At 42.6% G+C, this 20606-nt stretch overlaps 1 protein-coding gene across 2 annotated transcripts in view; it reads left to right on the forward strand.

The window, feature by feature from the left end:
• ACOT7 (acyl-CoA thioesterase 7) overlaps positions 1-20606 on the forward strand; it is a 1240110-nt gene that overhangs the window by 1047160 nt on the left and 172344 nt on the right. For both annotated transcript variants that reach the window (XM_078640951.1, XM_078640950.1), the window contains exon 8: positions 11366-11550. In XM_078640951.1, the coding sequence (XP_078497077.1) occupies positions 11366-11550 (185 nt within the window). The remainder of the gene's footprint in view (positions 1-11365; positions 11551-20606) is intronic.

Genomic DNA, 20606 nt, shown 5'->3' on the forward strand with positions numbered 1-20606 from the left:
AGTTCCTATTGACTATCCTAAAAACTCATCAGAAGATGCTCATGGTGTAAATATGGAAAGCCATCTTTAATGAAACGTACCCGTCCTATACATATATGCCACGCCTACACGATATGGACGTTTGCACCACTGCATGTAATACGGAAATGCTGTGTTATTAATTTCAAGTTGGGGTTCCTGGCTGATGAGGTCTCAAACAACATTTACATTGACGAGTCATCTTTGAATTACAATAAGGCAGTGGGGTTGATGGGCATTGGCCATAATCCAATGCACAGAACCAGATAGTCTGGGAGCTACCCACATCAGTCTGTGGACAAAAGGGGTACGCCTTTCAGATTACAAAAGGCTCCCCATGGTGGTGGCATCTGGTTAGAACATGCAATGTTGAAATAGATACACACTTCATTAAAGTAATTACCATTTACCTTGGCTCGGTTGTTTACATCGCTTGTGAGTCCGATTTCAATTTTAATAGCTGTGTTTGAATTGAAACGTTATGTTGTTTTTGTTATTTATTTTGGGTAATATTAGGCAAATTAAGGATATGTACTTTTGTTCTCGCCCGTGTTAGCTCATGTGCAGTCTCTCATTAATAGAATAAATGTTCAAAGTGACCTGACGGGGTGCCCCTTTCTCGTGAGTCTGTTTCTGACACTGGAAGAATCAAGATACTAGACTCCAGACTAGTTGCTTCATTCTGCACCGGACCATCACTCAGTCAACTTTACATGTGCCCAGTGGAGTCCAAGATTTACATATTGACATGTGAAGTCCAGAATTTAAAGAAATACAGCAATGGAAATGTGATAGATTATGAGTGCAAATTATGTTTATGTACTGACTAGTGTGTGCCAACTGTGTTTATATAAAATGTATAGGACCTTGTGAGTAGCTCCGAATTTTGGATGTGGGGTGAACATTATTCCGGTATGAGCAACACTCTATTTCGAATTTCGACATATTATGTTGACTATCAGGTGAGCGCTGACTGATAACGTGTTATTTTACCCCTTTTGTTGATTGATAATTATCTAGCTTGCATCCTAACAAGTAATATGGATTAAAGAGGTAGCAAACACCACATTAATGCTATGTATTCTGTTTGCTCTGGCTGATAATGAAGAAGTGAGACAGTTATTCCTCGAGCTTGAAATATGTGGTAATCTCAGTAGATGGTCAGGAGACAGTTGTATGGAGAAGAGAAGCTTTAATGCAGAGAAACAGCTTGAACATCCACAGTATGCAGGAGACAGGCAACACTGCCCAACTCCCACATATGGAATACAGAACACAAATAGAACCATAACAATTCTTAAAGAATTCTTAAAGGGGCATACAACACATCTTCCCCTTTTGAAAAAAACAAAACAAAAAAAAACAAAGAAGAAAAAAAAAAATTATGAATATAATCACGCAATTTGACAGGAGAAAACCTTACACGAACACTTCTCCTGAAAGAATCATTAACAGGCTGTTCAATGATACGTTCAGAAACTCCAAGATCAGAGTTAATATTGGGTGAATCATTAGGAGAACAGGCTGAATCAATGGGAACAACAGTATCATCAAGAGTACAGGCTGAGTTAACAGGAATAACAGCATCTCCAACAGGCACATCAACATTCTCAGCTTGTGGCTCACACCCAAAAGTATCTAACATAGCAGAAAAAGTTAAATCATCATTGACATTGGGAGCTGAAAGCTGGGGTTTCAAGGTTGATTGTGAAGGGGTCTTAAGATCAAAAGTCTTACAAGGAGTTAACTTAGAATCCACAGTTCTATACAGAGAAATCCTTCTGAAATTCCAAATTTTACCACCATCCACTCTTACAGCCTTGGAAAAAACCTCAGTGACTTTACACGGGTCAGACCATTTGTTCCCAAAAGCTCTACCAAATTTCACACGCACAAAATCACCAACCTTAACCTTAGGACTGCAAGAAGCTGAACTACGACAACTATTTTTCATCTTATTCTGATAAGCCAACACTTTATCCCTGACTTTACCAAGATCAAAAGAACGCTCGCAAGAAATTTTATCTTTCATCCACCATGGTAGCAGCTTGGAACCAGGTTTCCTTCCTCTTAGCATTTCAAATGGAGACAAACCAGTAACAGAATTAGGGGAAACACGATAAGACAATAGAGAAGCACGTAGTGCTTCTCTCCAATTTAGATTGCTTTTGACAGCGAGATGAATGGAGCCTTTAATTACCCTGTTGAAGCGCTCCGTTAGGCCATTGGCCTGTGGGTTATAATTTGACACTTTTTTGTGAACCACACCACATCTTACAAGAAAAGAAGAAAACTCACGGCTAATAAACTGTGGACCATTATCTGAAACAATTTCAGCAGGAATGCCCTCTCTACAAAATACTTCATCCAAAAATTCTACCACTTGAGAAGAGCCAATCTTATCCACCACTTTCAACTCGGGCCATTTGGAAAAGTAGTCAATTAAAACTAAAATAAAAACATCTTTGTTGGATGACAAATCAAGAGGACCAATAATGTCCACTCCCAGTTTTTTCCAAGGAGAAGAAACAAACTCAATAGGTGAAACACCAGCAGCTAACGGTTTAACAGATTTATCACTCAAAGAACATGGCGAGCAAGAAATAACCCATTTATCAACCATGTTGTCAACGCCTGGCCACCAGTAGAACTCACGTATACGTCTTTTAGTACCGGACATACCCATGTGACCTTCATGAGCCATTGAGATAATCTTCTTCCTTAAACACGAAGGAGGAACAATTTTATCACCACGGGTAACAAAACCTTGATCAAACATAATTTCATCCTTAATCTTATAAAAAGACAAAACCTCACCAGACAATTTGCGTTCTTCAGGCCAGCCATGTTGCAGATAGGACACAACATTTGACAAATCAGAGTCCTTGCACGTAGCATCTCTCCACTCAGACTCAGAAATAGAAACAGATAGATCCATGTTACCTTCACCATTGATATCCCCTATGGAGAATAAGACATCACGATCTTCACAAACAATAGAAATTTGTGAATCCAAAGGTAAACGAGACATGCAGTCAGCATGTACGTTCAAACGTCCGGGAACATATTCTACAACACATTGCAACTCTTGCAACTTCGCAGCTAAGCGTGCTAAACGAGCAGTCAACGTCCTACCACCACCTGCGGCTAACATGTTGATAAGGGGCTTGTGGTCAGTACGTAAGCGAAATTTAGTTCCCCACAGAAACTGTCTGAAATGTTCAACAGCCCAAGTGCAAGCTAACAATTCTTTTTCAATAGTGGAATAGTTGTACTCAACACCACGGAGAGTCCTTGAAGCATAGGAAACAACATATTCCTCACCCTTGTTCTTTTGCATTGATACAGAACCAAGACCCACATTACTTGCATCCACACACACAATACATTCTTTACCCAACTCAAAAGGTCTTAAAAACGGAGCGTTTAAAATTTCTTTTTTTAAAAGATCAAAGGCACATTGTTGTTCAGGATTCCATACAAATTTTGTATCTTTTTTCAATAAAGATCTTAGTGAATGCACTTTAGCAGAATAGTCTTGCACAAATTTGCTGTAGAATTCAGTAAGACCTAAAAAAGAAACCAGTTGTTCTCTATTAGAAGGTGCAGGAGCCTTGAGTATACTTTGAATGTGATTGACTTTAGGTTTGATACCCTGGGAAGATATTTCATGGCCAAGATATTCCACCTTGGTCTGTCTGAACTTACACTTAGAAAGTTTCAAAGTTAAACCTTTGTCTTGGACACGTTTTAATACACAGCCCAAATTTCTATCATGATCTTCAAAATCCTTACCAAAAATTAAAATGTCGTCCTGAAAGGCAATTGCCCCAACACAACCCTCAAGAACCTCTTTCATAAGTCTTTGAAACACTGAGGCGGCACTGGCTAAGCCAAAGGGCATGCGACAGTATTGGAACATACCTTCAGGTGTTATGAAGGTAGTTAAAAACTTAGAGTCTTCATGTAAAAGGACCTGATGGTAAGCGCTTGCTAAATCTACTGTAGAAAATACACAAGCACCAGCCAGAGTAGATATTAATTCATGAATATTAGGTAATGGGTGCCTATCAACCCAAATTTCTTGATTTAAGCTACGAAGGTCCACACATAGACGAAGTTCGCCGTTACTCTTAATAGATAAAACCACTGGAGAAACCCAAGGAGAGGATTCAACAGGTTCTACAATTTTCCTAGAAACAAGATCAGATAAGATTACTTTCAATTTGTCACGATAAGCCAGTGGCACATTCCTAACCCTGTGTCGAACAGGAATGGCTCCGTCTTTAAGGATGATACGATGTTTGAAGTTTTCAAATTTACCCAATTTGTCGGTGAAAATAGCAGGAAACGTTTCTTTTAAAAAACGGGTGAACACATCAGATTCATGGGATATGACATATACAGGTTGTGCGGCATTTGGATCAAGCTTAATGCCTAGTTCGTGTTGGTGGGGCCAACTGAGAATAGACGCACCATTAGTGGCAACATAGACCTTGCCTTTAATATTCCTGCCTTGTCATCCCAAAAAAAACCAACTAAATCAATTTTATGACCGGTGTAGCCACCAGGTTGTACATCAGGTGGTGACAATTTCGATGAACTCCAATTTTTTTTAAATATGTCCATGCCAATAATGCTGTACCATGCACAAGAATCAATAAGCATAGAAATTTCATTGGCATCAAGCAAAATTATGTCTTTTGGAAAACCCTTGCATTTAGTGTCACCAACACATAACAAACTGTTAATTCCAAGAGCATCGATGATATCAGATTCATCCTCTGTTACTAAATTCACTTTTTGTAATGACCTGCACATTTTACTAAAATGGCCAGAGCGTTTGCATTTAACACAAACTTTGTTCCAAGCAGGACAACCTCTGTAACTCCCTACATGGTCGACACCTCCACACCTGTAACAAACTACCTGATTTCTTCTTTCGAAAGGTTTAACATCCCTCCTAAAATTCTCTTTTTTATTTGATATGAACTGCGGTTTAAAAGGAACAAAAGGTTTTTTTAAATTAAATGGTTCTTTTACTACTGAAACTTCAGGAATCACTACTTTGTTTTTATTTTCTTGACCTCGAATTTCACTCACAAAAAGTTCAGACTGTTCTATGCCTTTTGCTATATTTAACACAGCCTTAAGAGTAGTTTCGGTACCCATCCATAAGCGTTCTTGTATTTTCTTACTTTTGGTTCTCATCATTATTTGGTCTCTGAGAACTTGTTCAAAATTAATTGTCTCGAAAGCACAGGAACCAGCTAGAGTTCGCAAAGCAGCTACATAGTTTTCAATTGATTCGTCCTCTTTTTGTATACGTGAGTAGAATTTAAAACGTTCCATAACAGTATTTATTTTTCTCCCAAACCTAGTACTTAATTGTTTTACTACAACATCAAATACATTCATGTCACCTGCGCCTTCGCCTTCGATAGGAGGTACATTTTCTAGTGCCTTAAGACCTGCGCCACCCAAACAATTTTTTAATAAGGCTAATTTTCTTTTAGGAGAACATCCATCCTCTTCTACAACATCGACAAAAGCTAAAAATGTGGGAAACCATAGATCCCATTCCATTTTGGGATCACCTGCTATAGGAAGAAAATGTGCAGGAGATAGAATATTGTTAGCCATGACAAATGAATTTGTGTGGAGAGACTAAATTAAATTGAAAAGAGTGTATAAAATACTGGGAAACGAAGCTTAAAAATGAGTAAAATACATTACATTACAGAAGAAAAAGCATGAAGAAATAATAATATAATAAATTAAAATAAGAAAAGTAGTCACCGACGTCTAGTTGGTGTCAAGTAGATGAAGTCCGGAGATGATTCAATTGTTTAATACAGTCAGTATCTGGCGGAAATGCTCAGGTAAAATGTAATATTTATTTCCAGTCAGATGCTTTTCGTGAAAGATTTGCGCATCAGCGTTAAAAAACAGCGTTGTGGTGCGTATTGGCATCGGAAATAGTTGTCATGGCAATACACATGGAGTCACGCTATGACGAGGTGCGTGAAAGCGTGATGCGTGATGACGATGTGAGGAAATGGAGACTCTTCTCTGTGAGAGGATTCGGGAGTCTGACGACAGCAAAATGAGTGTGCGAGGAGGCAGAGAATTTGGAACGCAGAGTCAAGTTCAAATGTAAATGCAGCTCGAGCGGCTGTAGCCCAAAACGGTAAAACAGATTTTCAATATTTAATGTCACAGTGTAGAAAATAATAAAAATTGAAATCTGTTTGAAAACGAAGAATAAAAGTAGGCTCAACAGGAAAGTGGGCTTGACACGAAGAAAATAGAGTTGTGGAAATCTTATAAATGGGTTAGAAAACACTGGAAATGAGGAATTTCTGCCGCTGGTGCAATCAAAGCACTTAATTTAAAGGAAAACAGGCACAGGTGCAATCTATATACACAATATAAATTAAATACCTTGAAAATGCGTGAACGCTGTTTCAAACAGTTTCTCTTCAACCAAAAATTATACTTTCCTTTAAAAAAAAATTTTGAAGTTCTGTAGATATCCCACAGCGTCGCCAAATTTATGTGGTAATCTCAGTAGATGGTCAGGAGACAGTTGTATGGAGAAGAGAAGCTTTAATGCAGAGAAACAGCTTGAACATCCACAGTATGCAGGAGACAGGCAACACTGCCCAACTCCCACATATGGAATACAGAACACAAATAGAACCATAACAATTCTTAAAGAATTCTTAAAGGGGCATACAACAAAAGCCACACCTAGACTTAGTTGGGCGGGTTCCGCAACCCCCAGGTAGCTACCAGAGGTGGCAGAGATCTAGCACTCTTACTTGATGGTCTGGTCACTGTGGCAGAGGGTCACCAGAGCTGAGGGGGATGCCAGACACAATCAATGCGGAGGGACCAGACACATCTTGCTCCACTCCACTGCAGGCCACCCTGGTTCTCCACACAATAATAAAGCCATTGCTATTGCGCCTGTGTGTTGGGGCATTGACCCTTATATTAGCATGCACTGTGCACGCACCAGACTCCACGCTGATAGGACTAGAAGCTTGTGCACACCAATAAAGACCACACCTAGCTGATTAGGATGTTTTGCGGGAATCATTCAAAGCCTGCAGCAGCAATATGGAGCGGTATTTTTGTTCATAAGACACCACATTCCACACTACCCCGCTTCTCTGGCGCCACCGCCCAGGGCCCAAAGGATGATCCCCAGGCCACTAAGAACAAACACTGTGGGCCAGAGCCAAGAACCAAGAGCTCACGGCCGGGCCAGGCACCAAGGTCGACTCCAGTGTGCCTAGGAGCCAACAAACAACAGAAGGTCGGGGGTCACTGGGGGCTGCTGGGGGCCACTGCCACAAATCAGCTACTGAGGTGGTACCGATGCGGGGGGGTGCCCAACAGCCAACAAACACCCAAAGGCAGGGGACTGCTCGGGCCATGGAGCAGCTGCGGAGCCAATGTGGCCAATGCGGCCTCACTGAGGGAACAGTTCAGCATGCGTCGTCAGACTCTAGCGTGCGTACAAATTCAAACACCTTTTAGATTGATAAAGGCAATGGTCTGAAAGCCTTGGGGAGGCAACCATCTGCCATGCTTGTGATATTTTGATATTTTATAAGTTTGATATATTTCCATTCTTTTTATTTTGAAAACATTACCATCGCAATGACAAAGGAAACGTGGGGATGATGTGAGTTGTTTTAAAGGCAGTTATAAAGAGCACACTTATTAAAGAAGTGAGGGAAACCATGCTTGCCAGTTTAGTGTAAGAACTAAAAGAGGTAGACAACTGACATAAACCGAATTCTTGTAGAAATATGTGATTACAGATTAAAGGAACATGGGGCCAAATTAATAAAATTGAGTAAGACAAGGCACACTTCACTCTACCCAAGCCTGACCAGAGGCATAAGTAGGCCGCGATTAAACAACGAAGCAGCCGTTCTCCCGTTCGGTTTGTAATTTCCACATAAGTGATTGTATATCCATTATCAATCCTAATGATCCCCTTCACTTGCCCCCATAGTCTTACGTGATGGGCTCTCTCCACAAAAAGGACCCGATTAACCAGCGCGTTCGGTTTGTAATTTCCACAGAAGCGATTGTATATCCAGTATCAATCCCAAAGGGTGATCTCTGCCCAAGTTCACTTGGGGGTTTTTAAATAATTCTCCACCCCTTCACTTTGTTAGTGCTCCTTATAATTTACTTGTAGGTCAATACTTCCAACCCTGACTGCAACTTTCACACCCCCAGAAATTAACATGATGGGCCCTCCATCAACACTGACTTGAGCCAAACCAGGAATTACTCTGGTTACCGTTAGGTGAGTTGTTACCACCTTTGCCCCTACTATGATATGTATTTGTGGCTATTGGAACACACTGTAATTCTACACGCAATGTCTTTAACGCACTTTTTACCTGACTCTGCAGGCTACTATCCCTCACCCCCACTCCAGTCCTGATGAAGACCCACCTTGACCATATAATATCGCGCATATAGCGTTGAAACGTCTACGATACCTCCTGGTCCAGTTCAAGGCCCAGCTCACAAGCCACTGAAATTCAATAAAATAGAGCAGCAGGGTCATTGTGTTTCTGAGCTGCAGGATCATTGTGTTTCTGTTTTTCCCTGACCTCTTCCAAACGTGTATATATTTTAATCACCTTCTACATATTACGCACTTGCTGCCCCTTTGCTGGGGCAGCTGTTGCGCCTAATAAATGTTATTAACATAACATAACATAACATAACATAACTTACTGTGTTACTGATCACACCATGTCACTTGATCACAATTCACCTTAAATTTTCACCTTGTTAGCAGCCATGTATGCAACAAAATTCCTCATATGTGGGTATATATAAATGATGCAATTTATATAAAATATCTTAATACCTAGAAAAAAAAACAATTTAGTTGTGGTTACTGTGCCTTTATTGTGTGTTCCCTGAAAACGTTTTCACATTCATCCTGTGCAGAAAATAACTTGTTCTTAAATTGAATTGTATTTATAAGAAATATTTTGGTTATACCCGACAGAACCATTGTACCTTTTGCATTACTATACCCAGATTCTGAGGGACACAGGGTCACCCCATTGTTTATTAAATATTCCACTGTCTACCAGCATCACCACTTTGAAGAATTCTTGACATTAATTTATGTGGTTCTTACCACTTCACTTCCCTACTGATGTTTGTACCTCATAAAAACCTGGACCCAAGATGTTCTTATAACGTGTATATGCGTCATAGTCATGAGGCACAAGTATATGTGCAGCTGACGAGTTTGGACAAGCTCAGTGCAAACTTTTGAAATTGTACATCAAAACCTGAACAGTAATAGTTTCCAACTAAGGCACTTCCCAAAGCAGGACAGCCTGAGATTGGCAAAGAAGACTAGGAAAAGTAATGCGTGCCGCAAATAATGTTGTGGCCTAGCTGGTCTCATGACAGAAGAAATAGCCTTCCCTTTTTCTGGGCAATATTATGTGTTGTGCTTCCTTCCTTCCCGTTATATACAGCTTCAGTTGTCATCTATTTCAAACATAAGTGTAATATCTGAAATGTTCGCAGCTGTAGCTCCTTTCAACTGAAAACATAGTCAAGGCACTCTAGGGGCTTACCCATCTTCTTGGGAGAACAATGGTAGCCCAATTTAGAATTTCAGCTAAACATTCGTACTAAGACTGTATAAAGTAACATTTGGAAACTACCGCCTTTTCGTTTGTAGATCACTCCAAATTAGATATGTGACTATACATCTTGTTGAAGACTCCGTCAACACCAAATAGTGAAGTATTTAGTGCATTCCCCTTCTCAAAAAAGCCAAATCTTCTTTCTAAAATTTGAAGAGGGAGTGGGGCTACGAGTTGTAACACAGGCTGAGCTGTGTGTAGAAAAGTAATTCATGTCTTCCAGTATAGTTCTGTGCCGGAGCCAGCCGTAACGCGTATTGTGTGAAGCTAATCCGCTGTGATGCCAGTTCTGTGAATCATTTTGTGATCACAAGTGCATTGGAAGCAGATCGTCACTAGGTAAGTGGTCAGGCCGGACAGCACTGCCAACTGGCAATGAAATGTTGAGGCACATTTGAACAGTGGATACCAATAGAGGAAGGAGGGTCATGGACAAACCACAGGCACAGGGACAAGGAAAGGGGAACATGGAAGAAATAGGGAAGGAACCATGCCTAATAAATAAATAGGCAAAGAAAAAAGACATAAAGGGGTGGAAAAAGTGTTGGGGTGTATCTAGACTCATTCTACAGCATCTTTCTTGGGCTATACCTTGACTGCTTGCGACATCTACAAAGAGTCCCCAGGCATACGGGGTAGTCAGCGAGGCATAATAAATCCATCTATTCATCCTCACAGGCTATGTACCTAAGGCCTTGATTAATCGGCACCCCTAGTGCTCTCACTTTTATAATGCGTATGGCTCTACCATCTGCATACAGCAGTGGAAAAGCCTCACTGTACCCCAAAGTAAAATGTTAGAAACGATCAGAATTATGTTAAACAAAATCCTTTCTCATATAATGTTTGTCACAAATTACCCAATCTCATGTATCTAAAGTGAAAGGCATTTTGCACTCTACATGGTACATCATTGACTCTTACAACATCATATTAATCTTATGAATTACATTTCCCTCTTTTAAATCAAGATAACCTTGAATGAATAGTGTCCTTACATTTATCATTTTATGCTGTAGGACAAGATTTAATTATCCTCATTCATGAATTAATTTGTCTTGAAACTAAATCTATGAAAACCTGTAGTTCGTCTTGAAATATCAGTGGAAGGTAAAGGAAATGATATGCTAACAGTGTAGAAAAGATATGCCACTGGTGTCCTATTAGGGCAGCAATAATTCCTTTGCAGTGAAACAGTAGTGAATGCTCATTACTTCCGCCAGGAGGAGTTGTGTGCCTAATGCAGAATGGTGTTCTTAAAAGGTAGGATTAGGCAAAGGTAAAGCCAGGTTTGTGATATAAGCTATATTTTCTGGTCCTCAAATTATTTGGTACTCTAGAATGACATGAAATTGCACATTTCTCATACATTTTCTTCCCAAGTGATCATTTCTGAAATAATTGGTGGACTGTATGTTATTACTTTCTGGTCCAGTAAATGTGAAATTTGGAACTGTTCTTCCATTTTACTCCGTCAGTTCTCTGTAACAGTGAATGACAATTGCGTCTGTTCTGCTATGATGTGCCAGTGTATCACACCTTACACTCCATAGTGACAGAGAACACTGAATAATGTAATATGTAGTTTTCTACTGTCTCTGCAAGACTGTATGCATTAACACACCTCTTCTCTGCAGGTTGTATCATTACTATTTGGGGACGCATGACCTTTACAAGCAGCAAATCCATGGAGATTGAGGTTTTCGTCGATGCTGATCCCTTAATAGAGGACTTCCAAGAACGCTATCGGGCGGTTAGTGCGTTCTTCACCTACGTATCTCTCAGTAAAGAAGGAAAACCCCTGCCTGTGCCACAATTGCTGGTTAGTATCATTCACAGTGAACCTGCTATTATAGGCCAAAATGTTGTTGTTTTTTCAGATAGAGGTCCTAAAACTGTTTCCAATACCATTGTTAAGCTTAATTTCTAATTGTAGCAAAGTGGAAATATTATGTGGTATGGCTGGGGTCTTACTAGGTAATATTACCACAGTACCCAGAAGTGGACCTTGGATCGACACTAGTAATCCTTCTCTCAGTCCTGGTAGAGTGGAAAAAGGCAGACAGTCTTGCTTACTTGCAATACCAACAATGACAATAAGTAAGTGACTTGACTCCAATACCAATTTATAAGAATAGAGCTTATTTTTCTGTAAACTTAGACACCAGAATGAAGTATGTACAGTTCGTATAACCAGAGTTATGGAATGTACAGTGATACTAAAATCAATACTGTGTAGAGCTGTCAAACTTTGCTATTCAAGTCAAAGGGAGAAATACAAGGTGACTCCCGGTCACTTGTGTGGTGACTTCAACGGAACCCATTCAGAGTTAAGGTCTTGCGGGTCCTCTGACCAAGCTCTGACAGTCACAACCATTTTACCTTGCCATGGGAGTTTGGGTGCAGAGGTGGTTTGGCTGTCCTTGGTGCTGAACAGGAGCCGCGGGAGCTGTCTAAAACAACACTTGACAAAACGATTTTTCCATGGGGAGTTCAGAGGAGTCCCTTGGAGGTGAAGTTTGGGGTGGAGCCCTGGACCAGGAATCACCAGACAGAAGAGCTCTACCTAGCTCAGGCATCTCGGGGGCAGAGGTGTTCCTGGCTATCCATGGTGCTGAACGGGACTGCAGCAACTGGAGTTACCTGGCGTGCCAACAAAGCCATCTTTGGGATGCAAGATCTCAACAACTGCGCTATAGAAGAGGAGGGGGGACAATGCCAGAGGTTCTGTCTTTGTGGGACGTCAAATGAAGCAGATAGTAATTAGCAAGACCACCAACAAGCCTTGGTCCCAGCAAGGGTCACAACAAGGTCAATCTTTTTCCATAGGTATGGGGAACACTGTAAACGGTTGATACTCAAGGACGTTCATGCCTACGCTTTACAGAAGACACCTGGCCGGTAACTTTTGAGTGGGTCCACGACGAGGCCAGGTGGTCATTTCTTCTCTGGATCATGGAAGTGCAGGTTGTGACTGCTGACTGTAGGGGACTAGTACCTATAGCCCTAGGGAGTCCTGATAAAGTCTTTAGGTTGCAGAGGGGTTTGCCTTCCTTGTGGTACTGGCCTCTGATCCTTGATAAGTCGTAGTCAGGCAGGTGCAGGGGGGTTGCCACAGATGCAGAGCTTGCGCCTTCTTTTTGTGGAGTCCTGCCTTGTGCTGACATGGGTCTCTTCTTTGTCCTTCTTCTTCAGAGCAGATTTTGCATTCTGGTGTCAGGGGTGTCCCTTAAATCCTAGATTTAGAGGCTGTTTAGGGGTGTGAGGTATAGTAGCCAATTGGCTACTAGTTTTGTGGCTAATCCACCCCTGAGGTGACAACATCCAGTGGGTGTATGTCAGAGCCCACTATTTCTGCGACTTTTCAAGATGGAAACCCAAGGAGTAACACTCCTCATCAGCCAGGCTAGCTTGAATCCAGTGGCAAAGCGAGCAAGAGACCCACGTTTGGGCATTCCCTACCAACTTAGGGCAAACAAAGCAAACACAAGGAGATGATGAACGGAGCGCTGACAATTTTCAGAAACTCACCCCCAGTCACAGATCTGGGTTGAATCCATCATTGTTCTTTAGCTCACTTTGCCACCCCAGTTCGAACTTAGCCATATGCATATCAGTCTTGACCCCGTTACTCATGGGAACAGTCCAGCCCGAATTGCCAAGCCAGGTCTTCCCTGGACCGGAAACAAGCATCCTGGGACTGGTTGCAGAGTAACACCCCTGATCAGCCAGGCTAACTTGAATCCAGTGGCAAAGTGAGAAAGGGACACACGTCTGGGCATACCCTGCCAACTTAAGGTGAGCAAAGCTAGAACGATGATGGATTCAACCAAGATCTGTGACTGGGGGTGAGGGTCTGAAAAGTTTCAGCGCTCTATCCATCATCTGTCTGTGTTTGCTTTGTTCACCCTTTGCTTTTAAGATGGCACAGGCTATCCACAGCTGTACAGACCCACTAGCCCACCCTAGTGATGTGGCTGGGGCTGTACACCTCCTGCATACCTAATTTTCCGCCTGTCCACAAACACGAGTGCCTGGGATCGGGGGGGTGACAAGTCACTTACATATCAGAGGTGGTGAAGCAATCAAGGCTCACCCCCCTGATGAGTCTTTCACTAGTCACCCTTGGAGGGCGACATGGTAACCTCCTTCCTGCCCACGCCTTTTGTCTCACGTCCTCTGGGAGTGATAGTGCTTGCCATCAGGAGGTCAGACTTCTGTCTTGACAGCAAATGGCTCTAAAAACCCACCAAGGCTCAGTGAACACAGTAACTCAGTGGGTACCCTCGAGACTCATGTCAGGGGTGAAAAAGCAAACTTTTTATAGCAAATACAACTATATTCGGCAGTGCCATCCTGGAGCTGGCTATCTCCGTTTTGTCCATTAGCCAGTTCACGTTAACCTATGGATCGCCATTCACTTACAGCTAACTTGGATTTGCAAGGTTACTGTAGAGGTACACGTCTGCACATATATATATACACCGGTACCATTGATATAATTCATCCTACCTCTTGGGCTTTAAGAGGCCTACCTTAGGGTGACATATATCACAGCAGTGAGGGGACTCTGTTACATATGGTGGGGGCAGAGTAGAACTCGAGTGGCTAAGCTACTGATGCAGGCTGTGGTAGCATCCCTTCAGATTTCTACTTTTACTCAGGTCTCTTGATGGCGCCTATAGTGCTGCAGCCCTCGTAACTCCTTTAACCTCTTGCGGCTGATGACGAGCTGAGCTCGTCATGCAGCACGGTGGCGCTGTGCTGATGACGAGCTGAGCTCCTCATGACCTCTGCGGAATGCCCACACGGGGATAATTCCCCCGCTGTGCTGGGCGTTCCATTGAGCGGGCGTGGCCATGACGAGCTCAGCTCATCATCAGCACAGAGCCAACAAGCTGCATGGCGAGCCGTGCTCGTCATCAGCACCGCGGCGACGGGGTTAACTCCCTTGCCTTGGGTACCACTGGTACCATGTACTAGGGACTTATGGGGGGGGTGGGGTTGGACTACCTTGCCAATTGGGTGCACCAATTCACATTACGATTTGAGGCAAAGAGCACTGGCACTGTGGCCTAGTTAGGAGGTCCCAGTGCACTTTCCGTTCTAAAACCACTGCATCTAGAGCAAAAGTTGTGGGGGAGGGAGAGGGCTGATCATCCAAAAAAGGCACTTTCCTACACTAATCTATAGAGGATCACATTTTTTATATAGAGTTTGCCTTTTTAAATTTATATTTTACAGTAAAGGGGAGAGGATGTGGTCTGTCGGCTAGATTGCCGACTTTGGAGCTGGGAAACAAGGTTCGAGCCTCGGGGTCGTTACCACATCCTGTGATTCTGGGCAAATCACTTAATCTCCCTGTGCCTACGAAAAAAATCAATGTGTCCTTGTGTAACATAACCGGTGCTCATGTAAAGCGCTCCAATACCTTCGGGCCGAGTTCGCGCTATATAAATCTGCCAAAAAAAAAAATCTATAATTGAGCACAGTTCCCTGGATCAGATAGCAGTGTTACGATTGGCTCATTTTATCTTCATTTATCGTTCTACTGTGTTGCTCAGGAGATATTATAGAAATCTAATTGTATTTAATAATTGGACTTCCTAAAGTCAGGAGCGATGTTGCTCCAACTGCTCTCTACTATCTGGACTATTAGCTTTTCTCGGTTTCTCAAGAATGAACACAGATGTAAGAATAGTTGATTGTATGACACTACACAGTGTACATGGAGGTCGTTAATATTGTAATATTGATCTAAAATAATATTGAATCCACTAAAGTGACCTACCAATCCATTGTAAGGTAAGCATATATTTACTGTTCTTAAATTTAGAATAGTAATAATTCACTTACCTTACAACATAGTGTGGGCCCAGTGTATTTAATGCAATATCATTGCCATGTGATTTCACATGCGATACATGGACACCCACTGAACAGTCTTAACTTCTTCTCTGAAATGAAGGAATGCTTGAGAGTTCATTCGAGAGTGGGATTAATCACACTGATCACTAAGAAAATCTGTGGTTTCTGTGCTTCCAATCCACCGTGATTCATGAGAAGACAATTTGCAGATTTTGTTGCCACAAGCAACTAAATGAGATTATTCATAGCCCTTTATAAAATACAAAATTAACTTGTGCATGAAATGAAGAAGCCAGATGGTGTACTTTACTTGGTGATTTTTTAGGATATTTAAAGGTGCGCATTACAATTTTGCAATGATGGGCTTTCAAACCAACAAGCACAGAACTGTAATGCAGATTGGTGTAAGTTATGACAACATTATGTGACACCAATGCATAGTTTGTAGTTATTATCATTGTGGAATTCATCACAGCTTGAATGGACGGCAGAGTGAGCATAGGTATCAGTGGGGGAGAGATACAATTCCATTGATGTTAAATGACTATGGCCGGGATGTAGGAAAAGGCAAGTCATAAATAGTGGTTGCAAATTGCGCACCAACTTTTATGACTTTCCTTCTATTTGGTGATGTGGTATATATACAGTTAGGACGCATCCCATATGTCTAGTCGCAGGAGGTGCAGGAAGGGCTGACTAATGAATATTAAATTGGTGGATCTCTATGTGTGACCCCCTGTGTTTGGCTATCAAAACAGGGATGATGGACTTCGAAGAAACATCTGACCTCCTTTCCTGGGCTCACATTCCCACATGGGAAACATATTTTTTCCTCACACAGAGGAAAAGAGCTTGCACACCTCAAGTCCTACTCAGAGGTTCACATCTCCTGGCCCAGGGTCTGCAAAGCATGAAGAATTTCAATTTTGTATGTTTTAATTAAACCAATTTGGGACCTCCTCACCTCAGATGAGCGAGTGGATCATGGGGTGCTCTCCATACCTCCTTTTGTCTGTTCTCAATGTATTCCCTGCATCATATAATGTCAATTACAGTAGAAAATGTTCAGTTGTGGTCAGCCAATCAGAGCCTTTGGATCTGTGGACCCAGCTTGGGGCCCAAAATAGATGACAGGAACAAAAACCTCCCTTGTTCAATGGGGGCAGGTTTACCCCCCCCAACACTGCATCTCCCAGGACTGTCCATCTTCAAGGCGCTGTGACACGGACGGCAAGATAGCTGAGATGGGCGGAAAGGGAGTGAGTGTGGCGGGCAAGATCGCCAGCAACATGCAGATTCTCACTCTAGCGCAAGAGAATGTGCCTTGCATCGCCTTTCATTTGCCTGTCCTGGGTCTGGCTTTTGAAAAGTTTCCATCCCAGCTCGCAGTCTGCTTGGGTTTTGTCGCGGTATGTGGTAGAATTCATTTCCTGGCTGTCTCCAGAGAACAAAAGATGTGGTTTCGTGCTGCATTCCTCTCACACAGACTGACCTTACCGTGCACCCCGAGGGGCGTTTGTGCGGAAGTAAATGCCGTTTGTGAAAAGTGACCGGAAGCGGAATATTTGGAATAGAATATATGAGGAAATAATGCCGCATAGACAAGATCAGGCGCGAGAAAACCAGAGGAGACGGAATCCTAACTAGCAGTTATGGTTCCACGCATTATTAATTACGTAGAAATTACTATTTAACTTGAACAGTTTTAATAGGTACAGTTTGAATCTGGCCTAGTGTAGAATTGCCAGGTGCTTAGCCCTGCAGCCGTTAGCTGGGGAGGAGGGTGGAGGGGGAGGAGGAGCTAAGACCTGGCAAACCATCCAAACCCGACATACGACGTAAACAAACAAAAGAGTGGACATAAAGACAAAATACATTAGCGCATCTCTAAAGTTCCCATCTCTACACACGTTACTCTCTCCAGTAGACCTTCTTAATCTTTTCACTTCTGCAGACACCACTGACTCACAACTCCACCCTCCAACTCAAACTCCACCCTCAAACTCCACCCTCCAACTCAAACTCCACCCTCCAACTCCACCCTCCAACTCCACTCTCCAACTCCAACTCCACCCTCCAACTCCAACTCCACCCTCCAACTCCACCTCCAACTCCACCTCCAACTCCACCCTCCAACTCCACCCTCCAACTCAACCCTCCAACTCAACCCTCCAACTCAAACTCCACTCTCCAACTCCACCCTCCAACTCCACCCTCCAACTACAACTCCACCCTCCAACTACAACTCCACCCTCCAACTCCACCCTCCAACTCCACCCTCCAACTACACCCTCCAACTCCAACTCCACCCTCCAACTCAAACTCCACCCTCCAACTCAAACTCCACCCTCAAACTCCACCCTCCACCACCACCACATCCACCACACCACGCCCACCACATCCACCATCACCACCACATCCACCACCACCACATCCACCACCACCGCATCCAACACCACCACCACATCCACCACCACATCCACCACCACCACCTCCAACACCACCCCATCCACCAGATCCACCACCACCACATCTATGTGTGTGTGTGTGTGTGTGGCTCTGTGTGTGTGTGTGGCTCTCTGTGTGTACGTGTGGCTCTCTGTGTGTGCGTGAGGGTGCAAATGCAATAGGTCTCGCATTTTCGAGAAATTAAGGTGTTGGCATTGTAAATGACAATGCCATTTATTTATCTGTTTTCAAAACCAACACATAAATAAAACATGTGTGATTTACAATGCCAATAGCTCTAACTTTTGCAAAGGCGAGACCGTTGCATTGTAAATGCTTGTTCTCTATGACACTAATAAGCTTGGTTGATTAGCATGTTTTAGAATGTGTCTTTAGGCTTTTATTTTGTGGCTTTGATTTTGCATTTGTTTTCACAGGTTTTGTATTGGTATATGTAATTTGCTATATTTGGTAATGTCTTAAAGCTGTTTGTAATGGCCTTATTTGCGCTTTGCAAATAATAAAACGAAACAATGAAATAAGCAAGAAAATGATCTGTCTGTCACGGTTTCTCAAACAAACAAAACACAGGCACACATTACATAAACGTAATTGCCAGGTGGGATGGTCAATTACCGCGCTGGCAATAATGGTCCCTGACTTTTGCCTAGACTGTGATGTGCCCTGTATTGCAATAAACTACAACAAAGGAGAAAGACCACCCAACGTACTCTACTTTGGGTGTCTATTTCCATCATCACACTAAAATTCCTCATAGAGTCGCCTAATACCTCTGGAAGGGCTCAGCCCTTACCCTCTAAAAAGTGGAAAGGAGAGCTCTCTTATCTTACTATATGTTTTTTTGGCTCATACTCTATACTTTAAAATAGCCTCCAAGTCCTCTATTAAAACCTTTAATCTCAAGGGGCTTTGGAATATGCAAAAGACAAAATTAGACATGCTTGGAGAGTACTATTCCCCCCACATCCGTTTAGGTCGACATGTTTCAGCCATTTTTTTAATTGTCCATTGCTCACCCGGCTTTCTTCGGGACCAATCGGATCCCTATAGAAGTGACTCACTCTGATATCATTTTCGCCAATGTTATTTGTTGCAGTATTTATTTCACATTCACTCCATATAAAACACATTAATTCATACTTTTCAATTGGGTTTCCCAGATGGTGGGGAATTGCCTTGTGTATCATTTTGTGAAATAAGGACACCATCAGAATTGTTTGCTTATCAACAGTTTGATGTGAACCACAATCACGACCATGGTCCACTGTACATACATTTCATATGTCTAGATCTATGCCTCTACCTCATTATGTTATCATTACCCTTTTCAACTCGTGTCATGCTGTCTTCCAAGTATAGATGTGTTAATTCCTATTCATCCTCTCGCTATTGTACAGCAAGTAGTGCAGTGGATTAACTGCCTACTAGTAGAGTTAAACTAATCAAAAGAAATCAGGTTATTTGTTAAACCACAAAAGTCACTGAATTAACCTTTGCTTACTCCTTTGGAAGCTTGGCACAAAGCAGCCAGGCCTAACGTAGAGGCAATGTGTAAGATATTTATTCTGTTCACAAACAATAATAACGTGAAAACACAAAAATCCAATCAGTAGACCCGAAGATACTCATTATAAAAGGTTTTATGGTAAATAGTGCCTAAAAGCACAAAGAGCCACTCAAAGTCATCTGATCATGCTAGACCGGGGGGGAAGTTACAAGTTCAAGCTGACCGCGATGGAGAGTGGGGCGGATACAAGAAACAGATCAGTCGGCTGAAAGAGTTACCTTCTCAAAGTCTGGCTTGAAGAGTTCAGTTTGCTGTGGAGGAGGCAGCGAGGACTGGGAGGAGATTTGTGGGTGGCTGTTGTTAAAGCGTGAAGAGGAGGCGGGGCATCACGTGCTGTTGTCACTGGAGCGCGATCACCCAGTCTGGCATCGTGGAAGGTTGTTGCTGGAGCTTTGCATTGGCAGTCGTTGCAGGCTGTAGTGAGAAGTGCAGATCTTGCTTTGCCAGTCGTCGCTGACAGTTGCTGTAGTGCAAAGAGCAGGTCTACATTGAAGCTTCACATTGGCGCTCATCACGAGCAGAAGGGTCTTAGGTATGAAGATACCCATTTGTGGTTAGGAAGAGCCCAAACCTTTCCTTCTTGTTAGGAGCTCAGACTGATGCCAGCCAAGGGCTAAAAACCTGTGGGGCACCTCTTGGGGATCAGGGGCTCACTCCAGCCAAGACCAGCAGGGCTCAGGCAGATCCAGTTGTAGGTCCAAGTAGGTCCGGTCAGGTCAGCTTGTCAGTTCCAAAGAGGCCTCTGGAGCCTGTTGTATCACTCTAACTTAAACAGGAGGTCAGCCAACAGACCATTGGAGTCACTCAGGTTAGCATTGGATGGAGGTAAGCATGTACAGTGTTGGACTTAGCCCTGTCTGCAAGGTCATTCCCAAACCTTTGGCCTTCACCCTCCTGTTTCCTGAACCCATTTATATTGGGTTTTAGGACTCTGTGCACTTTACCACTGCTAACCCGAGCATAATTTCCTGTGC

Source organism: Lissotriton helveticus, chromosome 5_1 (assembly GCF_964261635.1).
Source record: "Lissotriton helveticus chromosome 5_1, aLisHel1.1, whole genome shotgun sequence".
Lineage (NCBI taxonomy): Eukaryota > Metazoa > Chordata > Amphibia > Caudata > Salamandridae > Lissotriton > Lissotriton helveticus.